At 41.5% G+C, this 18664-nt stretch overlaps 1 protein-coding gene across 1 annotated transcript in view; it reads left to right on the top strand.

Annotated features, from left to right (window-relative positions):
* The first annotated feature begins 2738 nt into the window (after window positions 1–2738).
* Window positions 2739–18664, top strand: part of clip1b (CAP-GLY domain containing linker protein 1b) — a 58889-nt gene continuing 42963 nt past the window's right edge. The window contains exons 1-8 of the mRNA XM_080742887.1: window positions 2739–2790; window positions 5748–5947; window positions 9396–9791; window positions 10895–11031; window positions 12160–12284; window positions 13066–13273; window positions 14580–14777; window positions 17478–17581. Coding sequence (XP_080599013.1) covers window positions 5860–5947; window positions 9396–9791; window positions 10895–11031; window positions 12160–12284; window positions 13066–13273; window positions 14580–14777; window positions 17478–17581 — 1256 coding nt within the window. The 5' untranslated portion in view covers window positions 2739–2790; window positions 5748–5859. The remainder of the gene's footprint in view (window positions 2791–5747; window positions 5948–9395; window positions 9792–10894; window positions 11032–12159; window positions 12285–13065; window positions 13274–14579; window positions 14778–17477; window positions 17582–18664) is intronic.

Here is an 18664-nt window from a genome sequence, read left to right as displayed (position 1 = left end):
CATGCAAATACCTCTGTCCTAGTTTTTTTGTTTTTTTTTTAAATGCATTGTCTTTTTTTCACTGAATCTAGGGGGACGTTTTGAGCAGTTGCTACAGATATTCCTTTCAGAACAAAGTATCATTATCTCATCTTGTCTGATTCACTTGTGTGGCCCCAAGTAAATTTTTCAGGGATGTTATGTTATCTCCGTATTTTTACTCTTTTACGTTTTTTCCCCCGATAGATTAACCATACTACAGTGTCACACAAAGTAAGCAAAAATAGCTGATCTAAAAGCTTAAAATATGTCCCATTGCAACTCCTTTTAAACTTACAGATCTGCTTTTTTTTATTTGAATCCTGAAAAGTAAGAGTTTGGATATGTTCAGACAATCTGTTTCCGTCTGTACGTCTAAATAGTTCAGAAAATTGATTCAGGCTTTAGAAGATACAAATGCCTTTTTTTATATTTTTTTATATATATATGTAACAAAGAGTGTACAAACTGAACCAAATGGGCCCTTATGCATCCATTTGGTTCAGATTGTACACATTCAGAGTTCAATCAACTCTGAGCATGTTACAGTGTAAAATGTGGGTCCCAGATTCAGAACGGGTACACATTATAGTGTATTATTATTTTATGCTTTAACTATTGAAAAATAGCAGATATACACGCTCACAGCGCGGCACCGAGTGCCGCGCTGCGAGCTTGTAGATCTGCTATTTTTGAAAAATCGTGAAAATTAGAATTTTGACCCGATTCTATAAGTGTCTTTTGAATCCTTCGAAGGTTTTCTGAAAAACCTATGTTTCTATGTCAGCAATCTGGCGAGCCATCGTCAAAGAAAAGGCCCTTTTCACATAACTGGAGCTCAGTTAGTCTGTTCTTGAGAGACTACTATGTCAGTGGTTCTCAAACTTTTTCATGTGAAGGACCCCCAAAATTATATTTATTTGTCCACGGACCCCCTTCTCAAAATATTTAGTTCCAGGGAGTTACAAACGTTCGCTTTGAAAATACATTATATTCAAAGATTTTGCACACATTTTCACGGCTTTTCAAAAATGGCAGATCTACAAGCTCACAGATCTGCTATTCTTCAAGAGTTAAAGCATTCAATAATCCTTAAAAAAAACATTTGGGTGTCTGTGGACTAATCCCTCTCAAGCTGCGGGTGCTTGAAATGAAAAAGGTTCCTTAGGGGGGGTTCCAGGGGGTTCCAGGTGGTCCCCAGCTAAATGATGGAGAGTTGGTAACCAAATAGATCCTTATATAGATCTTTAACTCTTGAGAGCATTATACGCTCTGAAGGGATACATTATTGTTAAACGTCTGCATTACAAGAAGTCTACACAATTAGAGAATGTAGATGAATTGTTATTTTTGATCAAGTATCTCTCCTATGGTACCAACATCAATACACCATGGAATTATGGACAAAATCGTATCCAACGATAACAAAATATTCCAAGTTTGGGGTCTGAGGGACTAAATCTCATCAAATGGTGGTCCGTGGCTCAAATACCAATAAATAATGGACCTTGATTTGAAAAGCGTTGAAAGCCAAACCACTGGTCTAATGGGCCTGGACTGTTCTTGCTATTTGATGTTTGCTTATTGATAAGCAGTTCTTCTCTAACAGGTGTGTACAGTACACAGTGTGAGATGTTTGAACATCTGCATCATCATGGGCTTCAGTCTCCTCTTCCCCTGGCACATCCCTTGATATGACTTCTGTGTCATCAGTTCTTTATTGTTGTTGTCATTTTCTGCACAATCAGCTTTGCATGGCAGCTTAAAAGTGACCATGGACAGGGGGAAACATCAAGCCAGCTGTTATTCGTTTTGCTTTAGCACTATCATGCATTGCTGTATGGATCCATTCCTCAAGTAACAAGTTAACTGTGCCCCCGGGCACAGTTAACTTGTTACTGAAGTGGGCCTGCAGTATCTTAGCTCTGGTCCATAGTGTTTAGGTCTGCAGACTGCAGTAGAACAGGAATGCCAATGTTGAATAATAGGCTATATTTAAATCTATACAGTATTATGATTATTATGTCTTTTAGGATTTTTTTTTTTTTTTTTTTTACTTTTAATGGTCACAAAACTATAGTTTTGTTTCCCGAGCAGAACAGTTTTAATTTGTGTTGAATTTACTGTGTCATAGGCCTACAAAAGTTGGTGTCGATTTCCATAAAACTAATAAAGACGATCAGAGAGACCCACTCTGCTTGTGTGATTGAATATTATAATACTTCTCGGGCCAATAACAAATAATATTTTTTGTCACTATAAAATGCATAATGTGGGGAGAGAGACAGAGCAGCTCTGCCAAAATACTTCAGACCAGTGGTTCTCAAAGTGGATTCCAGGAACTCTGTGCCTGTGGGTTCCTTTAGGGGGGTCCAAAAATTGACCCTTACAAGTCTGTAACTCTGACAGTGATACAAATGGAACCAAATGAACCCGTTATTTGGTTCCATTTGTAAACTGTCAGAGTTAAGGGGAGACCTTGAAATGTGAAAGTTTGAGAAACACTGCTTCAGACCAAAGGCTCTGTCTGGTCTGCTTCAGACCAATAATAACACCACGTAACCCACGTCACGGTCAGCATGACGTCATGGTGTGTCAGACAATGTGTGATCTTGGGGCAGGGCTGTGGAGGAGGCTACAGTGTTGCCAACCATCACCATCTGTCTGCTCTAGTCTGTATCTGTCTGGGAAAGAGATGCAAAACGCTCACCGTCACAACATCATCATCCTCTGCGTCGATCAACCGAAGCAAATCCGATATCTTCCCTAAAAGTAAGAGATCAATGAGTTTAATTCTACTTGTGTGTGTGGTGTTTCGTGTTTGTTTCGTGTTGCTGCTCCCACACAGTTACATTCTTTAACAGCAGCTATGCTATCTCTGCTAATCTCTAGCTAGCTGTCTCTCGCATAAGCAGGGACCAAAACATTTGGGCTTTTCTGGACAGCTATAAAATCAGTTCAACATCAAATTCAGATATGATGATGACAGTAACATCCCGTTATCTGTGATGCCCTAATTTAGAGATGTATTTTCACAGTCAATAGCTATACGCGCCCAGCTGAGAAAGGGCAGTCTGTTCTGTTATTTCAGCCTAAGTAACACTGTTATGACACTGTTATAAAACAGCACAAAGCTTTATTTGTCAGAGTCGGTGGTGTGTTATGTGGTGGTGTGTGTTTACGGTTTACTGTCACATAGACAGCGCATTCTGACAGCTCAGGGAGTTTGTTTTGTTTTGGTCTGCCTGGGTGGAGAAGGGAGGTCGAAGTACACTGACACTCACTCAGCTGTCTGACCAAACAGCTCATCTTACCTCCATCATGGGTCAAGCTAACTGTGCATCCTATACAATCCTTAGTGTTAATCTGTGATTACTGTGAAAATGTAATTGTCTGCTGCTATTTTTATATGCTGCATAATATAGGCCATTCTCCATCTGCACAAGCAGTACCTGTATATTTCTGCCTTCCATTGCTTAAAAAATAATTATCATGCATCTTATGTACTGTATATTGGTCTTTGTATATTGTTGCTGTCGGTTTAGAAACCATATTTAAAATGTGATATTCTTTTGCAAATGAATGCCATACTTAATCATACAGTTATCACACAAATCGGATAGTCTATTTTCACTACATCAAAACAACAATAAAATATTAATAAAAAAGGCATGGTTTTGGACATAGATTTTCCACCCGACAGCAACAATATTTGATTTGACTGCATGTGCCTTCCTGTTATTTTACCTGGTCTCTTTCTTATTACATAGCCTGGTCTCTTTCTTATTACATAGCCTGGTCTCTTTCTTATTACATAGCCTGGTCTCTTTCTTATTACATAGCCTGGTCTCTTTCTTATTACATAGCCTGGTCTCTTTCTTATTACATAGCCCATTCTAACTATTCAGCTTGCACCAAAAATAATTTCACCCTCTCTTTCACACCTGTATAATAAAGTGGTGTCACTGGTGTGACAATAAAGCCGATTCTGATTCTTATTCTAATCTCACTCCGAGAGTGTACACATTTAACCAAATGGACTCTGGGAGTGAGATTAACACAGGGTTTTACTGTGGAGGCTTAGCAATCTAACATTATGTCATGCAATATATGGACACATATCATCATCATCATCATCATCATTCAAGTGCCCTCGAGATCTGCGACACAAGCTGCTTCCACTGGTCTGTGTTGCTCATTGCCACACCAAGTTATTTTCCTGTGACCCTACTCAGAACATCTGGAAATGTGAGCGGTCTAGTTCCCCTTGATGGGCAGGGTCACATACTGTATAGACATACTATCTTGCTATATCTTGAAGCACAGCATTGAAACATGTAAATGTCCAGTGAAATCATATTATAGCCTAAACAGGCTTAAGATCAAGCTAGCGAATATAGCTGATCTACAAGCTTACAACGCCGTGCAAAGCGATGCGTTGTGAGTTTGTAGATCTAATATTTTTGCTAGTTTGGTTCCCCTACAAAAATGTCTTAATTTCTCTTAAACACTTTATTCTGTTCTGTTCATTTGTTTTCTACAGATATACATTTGCTTGTCATGAATAGTGTAAGATTCCAGTATTGCTTAATAGATGCCATGGTGGTAACACGTATAAATAGATTCACTGACAGTGTTGTGGATTTAGGGTTGATGACCCATCAACAGATTTAGATTTTAAATTACAGTTGTAAATCTACCCACTCTTTCAGACACAATTGGGTCAAGGGTTGAATTGGGGTTAAGTTCCTGTGCCATTGCATCATGTCCAGGGGGTGTACTTGTACTACTTGTGCATCAAGCTGCCTCACGCAACGGAAACAGGAAACAGGATGTAGGCTCCCCTGACCATGAGGCTACTTACTTACCTGGCATAGGAATTTCAGAAACTGACATAATGTGACACAAGCATGTAGCATGAAGTCGAGGCAGAAACGTCCACATTTCTATCTAATGTATGTATCCCAGATGAGGTGATGAAACTGTCTTTTAATACAGTGGTTCTCAAAGTGGTAACTCTAACAGTCTACAAATGGAACCAAATGAACCCTCACAGGTTCATTTGGTTCCATTTGTACACTGTTAGAGTTAAGGGGAGACCTTGACATTTGAAAGTTTGAGAAACACCGTTTTAAACCACAATACATTTATATGGTAGATTGGTTGAGATCAAACTTAAAACAGTTTATTTATTTGCTGTTTGCAAACAAACATGGTATTTTATTTGGTGCTGTCAAAATGTATTCTGGCTGGCATCACTAATCTCAAACAGAGTGCAGCACACATGCAAATAAATTATATGTTTTGTTTGTGTTATTTAGTTTCTTTTTTTCTCAGACTTGGTATAATTTGTGGTTCTGATGGATTCATATATCCTAGAAATAGATAGTTTCCACCCTTTTTCTCTATCTTGATACAATGTATTTCAGATATTTCTGTTTCACAGCTGTTGTGCACAGAATAAAATAGTACATTTGATTATTTAGCCCAGTGATTCTCAAAGTGGATTCTAGGGTCTCTGTGGGTTCCTTAGAGGGGTCTAAATTGACCCATAAGTCTGTAACTCACAGTATACAAATGGAACCAATTGACCCATATGTCCATATGTTCCATTTTGTACACTGTTAGAGTTAAGGGGAGACCTTGACCTTGAAAGTTTGAGAAACCCTGATTTAGCTTATACTTATTTAATTTGATTCACTAATTAATTTCATTCTGTTTTTCCTTAGCTACCTTCCATCAAGCTGGATCACTGTCGGGTGGTGGGGAAGACTTTAGGTCTCCCACATTGATGAGGTGGGACCCCCCGGAGTGCCCCACCCCTGCACTGGACGACACACCATGAGTGCAGGCAAGCCCAGTGGACTCAAACCCCCCAGCAAGATAGGACGTCCTGCTGGGGCACCGGCAAGAACACCCCCCGCCACTGGCAAGTAGCGCAAGTTATTCCAATGAATAACAACATCCTTATTTATGAATTATGTACTGTATGCTCTTGCTTACAGTATACTGTTTTAATCTTTAATAAATTATGTATGCTCTTGCTTACAGTATACTGTTTTAATCTTTAATTTAACTTTGACTGGGGGCAAATGGACCCATCATGGTTACATTTGTACCCTTTCAGTGCTACAAATGGATAAATGATGGATTCATTATTTTACTGTGTATGTACTCATTTGAATTAAAGCAAAGTCACTTAATTCAGATGTGTGTACTTGCAAGGTGCTGCAGTATTGAAGCAGTTCCAGTGTCTGTTTACCATGCTGTTGATTGAAATAACGATTGTTTTGTAATGTTGAAATAATATTTCATAATAAAAAGTAATAATAATAATACCTGGAATTTATATGGTGCCTTTGACATGTGTGTGTGGGGGACAGATGTAGCTTTCAACTGAATGGGAACATGAAAACAGTGGAACCTTGTGCAACTTTAAAGGTGCAATCTGGAAACTTGTCTTAATGAATAAAAATCTTATTTGAACCACTCTGCATGGTAGAGTATGTTAATACAAATATAATTAGCACATCTGCAGTGCTTGGAAGTGGTCTCCCTACTCTTCCATTGAGTCACTAGTGGCGTTTCCATAAACTTAATCGAATTAGGGAAGCGTATTATCACAAATACGCATTAAGACAAAGCGAATTTAGCATGTTTCCATTTGCGGGTGTCATTCGAATTAGCGACGTCGCAAGAGTTGATCGGGCTGATTTTTATCAGACCGAACCTGAGCACTGCACCGTCTGCACGTCTGACTGCTGTGCCTCGGTCGCTGTCTAGTAGTGGGAAGAAGGTGTTATCATCATCATGGCCCCAAATAACTTTTAAATACAATTGGCGACGAGTCTCTTACGAAATTGGCAAGAGTTCCTCTCAATACATAAAGCTACCGGTTCACCGGGAAAACCGCGGTCGCGTCGCTGCAGTTGCACAGTGCAAGTTTTAGCGTCCTCTGGAAGGTCAGGTGGCCGATCTGCAAGCTCTCAACGCGGCGCGGAGACGTGGATGTGAGCTGCAGCAGCTGCTGTGCCTGTGAGCTTGTAGATTGGGCACGTCAGGCACGCAACACTGTGGGATGAGGAAGGGTTTGCTCGCCACCGATGGCTTGAGGTGAAAACGGGAGGAATTTACACACGAACAAACAAACAACAGGTTTGTTTTGTGGGCTAACGCTATACCATGGACAAAGCGGCAGGGGATGAGGAAATGGACCTAGAACGTCATAATCTATTCGCATGTATTGTCTGACCCGTTTCCATTCACTTAAGCGCATTTAGTTTATTCGATAAAGGCTCAAAATCCTCCTCCTCCAAGCGGATAACTTTTTTTGCGGATAATGAAAGTTTATTCGCATTTTGAAGTGTTTCCATAAAAACATTTTGCGATTAAGCCGTTAATGCGCAAAAAGTGGCTTTATGGAAACGCCACTATTGACACCCTGGTGGCGGCTAAGATGCCTGGTTGACAAGTAATAATGTCTGAAGCTCTGAGATGTTATTGTTTTGTTTTTTCGCACTGTTTTTTTGACTTTGCACTATTAAGTTGGAACTATTGCTGTATTGACTTTGACCTCTAAGGACCTTCCAGGGAGAGTGCTCATGTGCGTCTTGCGGTGACACGCTGCCTAGTTTCTTCTGCTCTGAGCTGTTTCTGTTGTTTTTTTCGCACTGTTTTTCGACATTGCACTATTAGGTTGTGTTGGTAGTTTCTGAGTATGTGTCTTGTTTAACAATGACAGTGAGATACTTGTTGCACTAACTAGCATTGACTGCTTTGGTATCTTTTTGTAAGACACTTTATGTATATATACTTATATTTAATTCGCCCCCTCTATTGATGCACCTTCTCTTTTTTGGTACTGTACTGCTCTTGTTTTTACTCTTATCTATTTTTTTTCCTACTTCTCTGTAACTTTGTAAATAACTGTATACTGCTGTGCTACAACTGGACAACTAAATTTCCCCCTTGGGATAATAAAGGTATCTATCTATCTATCTATCTATCTGCACTGGGCAAGCGGGGATGAGTTATGCCCTTGTGCTCACAGCCGCGGTAGCCAACTAGCCATGCCTCTCTGCTTTAGTAAAAAATAAAAAATACACTTTCGCTACTACTCACCAAAACAAAGACGGTTTTATGGAGTTGAAAGCCTACTTTCCCTAGTGGCAGTACTCTGAGCCCCCCGCCGCACATCTAAAATACACTTTTTGGCCAAAAAAGAAAATATTTCACTGGAAGTAAAACCAGTGAAATTCTCTTTTCTGGCCAAAAGGTGTATTTTAGACGTGGGGTGGGGGGCTCAGAGTATTGCCACTAGGGAAAGTACATCAAATCTTTCAACTCCCTAAAACCGTCTTTGTTTTGGTGAGTAGCGAAAATGTATGTTTTATTTTTTACTACAGACGAGAGGCCTGGGCTACCACGGCTGTGAGCGCAAGGGCTCATCGGTGACACAGTGTTAAGGAGAACTCCTTCTAACGTTTGAACCCTGGGTAGAACATAAAGCGTACGGATTGCAGCTTTAAGGAAGAGGAAAAGGGCCATGTTGGTCATTGTATCCTGGTGTTACTTGATACATTAATAGTACATTATTAAAGGAGGTGTAAGTGATATCCGCTTGTTAACTAACTAACTAAGTGTTAAAGATGTGTGTTCAGATAGTAACCATTGCTGCATAGAGTTCGTTCAGTATCATATGTCAACTCTTCTGTTGAGCTCTTTAGTAAAACATGAAATAGATTTACTGTTCAGGATACCAATTTTATCCAATCAGGGGGAAAGTCTGAGAAACCCTTGTTACTGAAAAACACTGTATAGCAATGATTGCTATTGGAATATAAGAGCTTAGACCTCATTTTCTTTCTTCCTTTAAGCCATTAAGAAGGTTAAGACCTGGAATTATTTTATACTTTTATTGAAAAATAGCAGATATACAAGCTCATAGCGCAGTACCGAGTGCTGCACTATGAGCTTGTAGATCTGCAATTTTTGAAAAATCATGAAAATGTGTGCAAATGTTTGAATATATCATTTGCTACTGGGGTTCCCTGGAACAACATATTTTGACATGGGGTAGGAGGCCAAATATATATAATTCTGGGGGTCCTTGACATGAAAAAGTTTGAGAAGCACTGACGTAGAAACATGCATTTTTCAAAAACCTTAGAAGGATTTCGAAGACGCTTACTCACTTACTGCGCTGTGAGCTTGTATATATTCTATTTTTTTAAGTTAAAGTTAAAGCATAAAATCATGGTTAAAGTAATAATGCGTAATAATGCGTTCCAGGTTTAAATGGGTTAATTTTATTTTATTCATTTTATTTCACAAAAAAGTATCGCCTACATTTAATACTATTAATGATTTTTCTTCAGGCACTCCAAAGCCAGTCCCTCCTGACAAGCCCTCGGAGGCGGTCTCCTCACCCACCCAGGATGGAACGGGCGACTACCAGGTGGGAGAGAGGGTGTGGGTCAACGGCAACAAGCCCGGGTACGTCCAGTTTGTCGGGGGCACACAGTTTGCCCCCGGGCAGTGGGCGGGCATCGTGCTGGACGACGCCATCGGGAAGAACGACGGCTCGGTGGCAGGGGTCCGGTACTTCCAGTGCGAGGACGGGAGGGGTATATTCACCAGACCCTCCAAACTGAGCAGGACCGAGCTTCCGGAGAAGGAGGCGAACGGGGGACAGGCGAGTCCTCCGGCCAAGGGAGACGCGGCGCCGCCTCCCGAGTCTGCACCTGCTACGCCTGCTGGCCCTGCCTCCACTGGTAAATGATTAACTTAAAGGAGTAGTTCACCCAAAAAATTACTTAAAGGAGTAGTTCACCCCCAAAATGACTTTTTTTATATAGATTTCTGTTGCATTCCTAAGCCAATAATTTCAGGAGACTCACACTTTCAAGATTATATCAGCAGATGTACAATCTTGCAGTGCAAAACGAAAATTTACGTACCACAAAGTGTTAATGCATAGAGTTCAAATTGTTAAAATAAGGGTTAAATAGAGTAGTAATAATTGCGTTTGTTCAGTAACAGGGCTCTTTCCATCTCTCAATTCAATTGAATTCCAAATTACAACATTTGTGACAACATTAGTTGTCACAACCCTTTACTTAAGGCCTGTCTATACTTGTTTGGTTCGGTTCGGTGAGTTGTGTTTTCCGACGTGCACATTTCTGAACTCTCATTCGGTCCAATGCTTTTCAGAAGTCACGACTCATGAGGGACATCATTTTATGGTTGAAAAGGACCTTTTGACCGAAATATTTCGGTTTCGGTCAAAGTATAGACAGGGGTTTACATTATAGTCCGAGCGGCAACCATAACTGCGCTGACACCTATGTGTGTGTAGGTGCGGCTGTGCGCTACGCGACGAAAAAAGGTCTACAGATCAGATAATAGCTCCAGTGAACAAAATATACATTTTGAGGTCGGAATAACAATTTTATTCAGGCAAAGAGATGATAATAGGCTAAGTGAAATTAGAAGTGATGAACCAAGGAAATTAGCAGACAAATTTAGAACTGGAACACTATTAAATTGAAGCTGATATGAATTAACTTTTTGGGGTCCTTTCTCCTTGGATTGGAATGGAAAACATTGGTATCCCAACCTGAAAGTGTATTTTCTGTTTAGTAAAGAGCTGGAGAATTGGGGAGACCTCTGTTACTGAACTGATTACTATCTCAATATACGGCTATTTAACAGTTATTTTAAGTAAAATACAGTATATCACCCCTTTAATGATGCAATTTCACAAGAATGTGGATATACTCATTTCTTACTGGCAATAACCATAACAGAAACTAAACCGTACTGTATACAGTATGTGTGCAGGTATGTCTATATTGAGGTTGTATTCTTGGTTCAGCTCAGGGCAGCACTGGCATCAAGACAAGCGGCACGCTCACCAGAACCCTCACCGCCAGCGAGTCAGTGTCGAACCTCTCAGAGACAGACTCTGCCAAGAAGAACCGACGAGAGCTGAAGCTTGGAGACCGTGTTCTGGTAAGGGTTTGTTGCTAAGGTTCTGCTACAGTAAGGGTCATATTTAATACACCGGTTAATAATGAGCAGCTGAATTTGGAGCATCACATCACTAAAAGTGCAACTATACTTGCTGCATCCTTGTTGTTGCGTCATATGATGCACATTTTGTCAGCAGCTCATGTCCACAGGGATATCTCCAGATTTGATGAGTGACTGCATGCACTAGAAAATGCAAGTTTGAGGTGAGGTTGAGAGGAGATCTGTCTCTACCTGCTGTATTTCGTCACTGTCTGGCCAAAACCTCTTAACTCCATTTTTGAGGTTTTAGATTTTTTGACATAAATCAGGGCTATTGAACACCCTTTATGTCTGTGTGTTGGTTAAAATAATATTGAACCTATGAAAAGTAGTAAAAAGCCCTTCGGTCAAAACCTCCTAACTCCACTTGAGCTCATTTTCCCAAAAATGAACATTTTGGAGTTAGGAGGTTTTGGCCCGACACGACAGCAGAGATATGACCGTGACAAATTAAACAAGACTTTAACTAGAAGTGATGTTTGCTAGCAGGTTTGTTGACCACTTATCTTGAACCCCAGCTTCCCTATTCAGGGAGCGAACATTCTGCAAAAAAAAGCAGATCTACAGTACAGGCTTTACTGTTATTTTTTGGTATAGAGGGAAACAAACAGAGGGGACCATGTATAGACTCCCGGGAGACTCCAGTCAATGAAGTATACAGGGTTTAAAGTGGTTTAATGGAATGGAATACATACCAGAAAACAGGAACGCACTGAAATAAATGATGCAGAATAGAGTGAAACTGGGACGGTAGACCTCTTGTCACAATGGCCTCTTTCTTACCACGGTACAAGTCTTTCAATTGTGTGGAAGAAGGTCATTAGATTATGCCTTGCATTGAGTGCATCCTGAGTTGCTCTTGAGCGTGTGTGCGACTGTGCGTCTGCAGACACAAACTATACTATAATCACATTCACGTTGCGTCCGCTGTCCACAGACTCTAGCGCCTACACGGACGCGGCAAGTATAATCGAGCCCTTTATCCATTCCTTCTGGTTAATAGTGCTGCAGTCATTTTTACTTGACATAATAGTTTCTTTCTGTCTGTCTCTCTCTCTCTCTGTGTAGGTGGGCGGCACCAAGGCAGGTGTCGTGCGGTTTCTGGGGGAGACAGACTTTGCTAAGGGAGAGTGGTGTGGAGTGGAGCTAGATGAACCGCTTGGCAAGAATGACGGAGCTGTGGCAGGGACCAGGTAAGACAATCTGAAGTGCACACACAGTAAAATCCGAGTGTTAAATCTGCAATCCATGAGATTTATGTCCTTCCCGAGATGCAAGGCCAGGTTGATAACCAATGTTAATACCAGTGAGCTAAGACGGAACTCCCGTTTGTCCAGCAGAGTTATTTCCCTCTGAGCTTCAGGCAATACTAATCTGTCAACCACTAGTGTTTCTACCCAAACACGGGTCTCTAAATGAATCAGTGGACCACCTCCAACCACTGCAAATGTGCCAGTTACATTGCAATTACATTACATTTCAAAGTATTTTGTACTTTGAAATGTAATGTAATTGGCATCAAAATGTACTACCAAAAGTAAAAGTACTCATTATGCAGAATGTCCCATTTGACATATTTTCAAGTGCATAAAAATCTTTTGAAAATAGCAGATCTACAAGCTCAGAATGCGTTGCATCGTTCGCAACATATCCTGAGCTTGTAGATCGGCTATTTTCAAAAACGAGCTATGTTGCTCAGTTCGGGGGTCTCCCCAAGTTGGCAGAGGGAGGGTAGCGCCAGGATTACAGTTTAGGCAATTGGCACCGGGTAAAAGATCGGCTTATCCCTCTTGACAAGCCGTCGCCCACCCAGGATGGAACGGGCGACGTTCAATTGGGAGAAAGGGTGTGTGGGTCAACGACAACAAGTATGTCCAGTTTGTTGGGGGCACACGGTTTGCCCCCGGGCAGTGGGGGCCAAACTCTGAAAAGAAAAAAAAGATCTGAAGTGTCCACTTTTGGTTTCCTCCTCAGGTACTTCCAGTGTCTACCTCGGTACGGACTGTTTGCTCCGGTGCACAAGGTGACGCGCATCGGCTTCCCATGCACCACGCCTACCAAGGCCAAGAGCTCCTCCCGGCGGAGGTCCTCGGCGCTGAAGAGGAGCCCCAGCGCCTCCTCCATGAGCTCCATCAGCTCCGTCACCTCCTCTGTCGGCGGCAAACCCAGCCGGGCCGGCCTGGTGAGACGCACACTGTACATACTGTTACGCAGTGGTGGAAAAAGTACTCAAATGTTTTATTTAATTCAAAGTATGGAACAAAAAAAAGTGGATAAAGCATCGGTCAACAACACAGTTGACCAAAGTTCTTTTCAGTGAAAAGTAAAAAGACAGATATAAGATGTAAGAAGAATATAAGAACATGAAAACCTGTAAAAAAAAGATAAAAGCACAAATAAAAAATCATAAAAGTGAAAAGATATAACACAGTAAAAACGCACAAATAAAAATCATAAAACACAAATAAACGCTTAAACACAAACAAAGTAAAACTCTCAAACTGGGTTAAAAGCTAGAGGGTAAAATAGGTTTTAAGAAGATTTGTTTTTTGAACTGAGGGGGCCAGCCTAACATGGGGGAGAGAAACTCATTTCAGAGTTTGGGGGCAGCAACAGAGAAGGCTCGATCCTCCCAAAGTTTAATCACTTAAACCCTATGCTTATGTCCCTCAGGGCTCTATACTAGTGACTTTATGTTTTCGCTCTACACTAAATAGCTTTGCTGAAAATAGCTACTGCTGAAAGCTTGTGAAAATGGGTTTTTAGTTTGCTTTTAAAAGAAGACACTGTTAACTTGTAACTTACCTTAGATCAGCTGGTACTGTATAGAGGATATGTGGGAACACAGTGACTGAATGCACATAGTGACTGAATGCATTTAGAGTTTATCCAGTGAAAAATAGCTGCGTTGTGAGCTTGAAAATCTGCTATTTTCACTACTTCTTAAACATGTTGTTTTCTAATTTAGGGAATTTCCCTGATTATTATAATTTTTTATGTGGACATCTTCAGAAAAGACATGTTGAGAGTTGTAGATCAACTACTTTTCGGTATTTGTTTGGTGGCGAAAAGAGAAAACGTTGGAAAATGTTCGCCTAGAATGACATCCCAAAATTGTGATGCCACGTTGAAAGTGGTTAATAACTTGTTGCACGCAATAAAACGCTCTAAATTATAACACGTGTCACATGTAGATGGCGATGGAATCAGATTAATCTGCAAAAACAATTCAGAGTTGCGGTTGATATAAAATAACTGAATTTGAGGTCATATGTGAACGCTAGGTGGTGGCCATTGCCAATCCATCCTCTGATGACCCAAATGACACCTGTGTGTGTGTGTGTGTGTGTGTGTGTGTGTGTGTGTGTGTGTGTGTGTGTGTGTGTGTGTGTGTGTGTGTGTGTGTGTGTGTGTGTGTGTGTGTGTGTGTGTGTGTGTGTGTGTGTGTGTGTGTGTGTGTGTGTGTGTGTGTGTGTGCGCACGTCCAGCTGACGGAGACGTCGGCGCGCTACGCCCGCAAGATCTCGGGCACCACGGCGCTGCAGGAGGCGCTGAAGGAGAAGCAGCAGCACATCGAGCAGCTGCTGGCTGAGAGGGACCTGGAGAGACACGAGGTGGCCAAGGCCACCAGCCACGTGGGGGAGGTGCAGCTGGAGCTGGCCACGCTCAGGACCGGACAGGACCAGGTGAGAGGACACATGGCAGTTGAGTTAGTAAAGTACTGTAAGCAGTGTTGGGCAATATTACTTGGGAGAGTAATCGTTACTTATTACTTATTACACCTTGGAAAAAGTAATAATATTATATTACTTATTACTTGGAATCAAGAGTAATATCTAATATATTAAGTTATATTACTTTTTTTTTTTTTTTTACCCCGCAAAAGAAAATAGATGTAGGCCTACAACAGAATCTGTTTAGCCAGCTCCTTTTGGAACTGAATCAAATTTATAGGAACAATAAGAGTCTCTGGGATGCAATTAAAAATATATATAATTAATGACAGGCTTTGTAATTAATTAATCGCAAATAATCACATTTTAATCGCACATCAATATTTGACCTGGGAACAGTGATAAACCTTTTTAATGGATTTTGGTATACAAGCGAATCAATTAATAATTAATATATATAAGCTAAGCAACAACACATTGCTTATTTTTATTACATTCAAAACACCTCGGTACTTTAGTATTTTGATCCTAGGCTCTGTACTTGGACTGCTCTTTCCCCTCTACACTCTAATCCTCAGAATAAATAAATATTAGGGTTTAGTCAGTGGTGATGTAAATAAAAGAAAGGGGTCCTATCAGCTATTAGACAAGGATATATGGAGACCCCTGTTGTAACTCTGAGGACCCTAGGGGTCCCGGACGACATGTTGAAGACCCCTGCCTATATTATCCTTATAATAAATATTTTCTTTTCTGGCTTAAAAGTGTATTTTATAAGTGATGTGGAGGGCTCTGGGGGGTTCCCACTAAGGAAAGTAGGCTTTCAACTCCCTAAAACCGTCTCTTTCGGTGAGTAGTGAAACTATGTGTATTTCTTATGTTTACATTTTACAACAGGCGAGAGCACAAGGGCTCAGTCTAGTGGAGGGCTGGAGGCTAAGCTAACGGCTAAACAGCAACATCGCATTGCGTTGCTTGAGGCTTGATGATGTGCTGTGGTGATATGCAAAGCATAATTTGCGAAGCCGTGCTTTTGTCCACGCTCCCGATTGCTTTTTAAATGTAAATGTCCCAGCCATCCACTTAGCGTTTTCAAGCTTGGGGATCCGCTATAGATGAGGTGGACGGGCCGCTTTTGGCCTAGTTTTTTCGGGCTGCGAGGGGGTCCGCGGGGGTCCCCAAGGGTGGGGGACCCCTCGGGGACCCCCTGGGAGCCGGCCCCGTCCCTCCAGGTGGCTCTGGGGCCGAGCTGTGTCGCGCGCCGTGCACTGTGGACGACAGAATGTTGTGCTGTCCAGCCTGTCTTCTATGACTGTTGGACAGGCAGCAACGCTCGGCTCACCCCTCTCCCCTCTCACATAAGCTACGTCATAACTGTGCGCAAGCTGCGGCAGATCTACAAGCTACACAGCATCTCTGTTGATATGTGTTATAGTTTGTAGGTCTGTTCTATTTTTGCATGATGCGGCAACTTCAAGTAACGGGTAACGAGGGCTTTTTTTTGCGGAGTAAAGCGTTACATATTACCAGTTTTGACAGAGTAATACCTTATATTACTCGTTACTGGATAAAGTAATAATATTACAGTAATATATTATTAGTAATTCGTTACTGCCCAACACTGACTGTAAGCCAGGAGGAGTCTTCAACGTTTTCAGGCCAAGGACCCCTTAGTTGAGAGAGAGAGAGATGAAGCAGGGACCCCCACAACCTTTACTCATTTAGTGCCAGAATCTTTTCCAATTTGGGTGGGTATATGTGCCAGCCTTTTTTGACCATTTTGCCACAACTCTGCAGAGCCACAGCGAATCCAAAAATAGTACGATATGAGCAAATTTCATTCTGAATGAAGATTAGAATGCCTACTTTCACCTGCAAGATTATGCAATAAAAGTCAAAACCCGGTGATTTTCGGGATAGGCACCACGGACATGAAAATAACCACCCGGAAATCTTTGGGATAGGCACCAATTTAATAAATTCCATATAGTTTCATCGTTTGACAGCACAATCATCAGTGTATTTTGGATTCATGTCAATTTGTGTTTTCAGATATTTAACCACTTGAACCGTCAATACATAATAAACTTGACCTTTCACTCTGCACTTTGTGTGCTCTTTTTTAGCAGATCTACAAGCTCACAACGCCTCGCGCTGTGAGCTTGTAGATCTGCTATTTTTGGCCTAAGTTATCAGAATATGGATGCTAGGGACTTGAACCCTAGCATCCATATTCTGATAACTTAGGGTAACTAACCCTAACCCTAACCCTAACCCGGTTAATATAAAAAAGGAGAAAAAAAGTTTCTGTCACACAAAGATTCTGAGGCCCCCCTTTAGTAACTCAGAGGACCCCCTAGGGGTCCTGGACCCCCTGTTGAAGACCCTTGCTGTGTAAGCCTTACCCAAGACATAAAATCACACCTAGTGTGAATTGAGTGGTGCTATTTATGAGTTAATTTCATCAAGCGTCCCGCAGGCCAATCACAGCGTGTCCTGCGAATCTTGGCCAATGGGACCCTGGGTGTACAACAAACTTTGAGCCGTTTGTGCCAAGATGTAGGCCAGATGTAGGCCACATTACATCTCAGAGGCAAATATTGTGCCTCCACTCAAATTATTTGATCGCGTCATTTACTAGTTACTAATATGATTTTATCTTATTATATACTTATGATATATTGTGTGTGTGCGCGCGTGTGCGTGTGTCAGTATGCCATAGATACGGAGGCCAAGCTGGATCAGCTGCGAGTTCTGGTGGAGACGGCAGACCGAGACAAGGTGGAGCTTCTGAACCAGCTGGAGGAGGAGAAGAGGTGGGTGGTGGTGGTGGTGGTCTTGGTCTGCACACATGAAGTTCAAAAGTGAAGGTTGCTCACATCCAGTTGGTCGCTGGTGCTGAGCAACAGTTAAAGAAAATCATAACATAACATCATTGCTCCAAAAAGTGACAGTGTCGGTTCAATGTTTCATCAAGGGAGGCCTTCATCTCTGTTGTGCGGATTTGTATTATTTTAACCTGAACAAATGAAACCATAATGTGGATACATATTTTAGTTTTCATCTTTTCCCGGAAAGATCCTTTTGGCTAATTCACCCAATTTCACAGCTTAAACACACATAATAATATTCCATTGCAAAATCAAGGATGTTTGCCTGCATTCTTCTGGAGGGACTGGCTAATCCTGATTTATACTTTCAGTAGTCATGTGCGGATCAGTAGTCAAAAATAGCCGATCTACAAGCTCTCGCTGCAACGCCTTGTGAGCTTCTAGATTGCCTATTTTCGGTCACCGTGTGCATGGCTATTCCTTTGAACTCCTGAATTACTGTGTGATCAGAAACATTTGACAGCGGCTTATCGTGATTATTTGCTCTGGAGTTGTCTGTGCTTTGTCATCAGAAATGTAATAAGTCACGTCCAGGTGACTTATGCACTGCCACAGAGATTAGGGTTTTTTGAATCCTCTGTGGCCGATGACGTGAGCTGGTAGAGCAGCTACTTTTGAAAGATAAAAACACTGAAACACTTGGATTCAGTTTTGAACAATTTTAACAACACATTACTGTATGTTCTCTTATGAGGGTTATTAACTCATTCGTAGTTTACGGCCGTAAAGCCCGTTAATTTCTCTATGTCTTTCACTGCCGGCTTCTCCTACCTGTTAACGTGGGCGCTCGTCCAGTTCCCATCGTGCGTGGATCGGACACTGCTATGCATCGTGTGTTCGCGTATTCCATCAGCTTATCAAATCCGTTGAAACTTTTTCAATTGATCAATAAGTTCTCCATCTGTAAGTTCAGACAGAAAGTTAACGGGCCAAAATAGAGGACGGACTTCCGCTTCCGGTTCAGGGACTCCAATGTTAAAGTTGTCCGCTCAATAATGTGTCCGTGTA

The sequence above is a fragment of the Nannobrachium achirus genome (assembly GCF_963921795.1).
Source record: "Nannobrachium achirus genome assembly, chromosome: 15".
NCBI classification, from domain to species: Eukaryota; Metazoa; Chordata; class Actinopteri; order Myctophiformes; family Myctophidae; genus Nannobrachium; species Nannobrachium achirus.
Note: the sequence above shows the minus strand (reverse complement) of the source record. Positions and strands in the feature narration are given on the sequence as shown.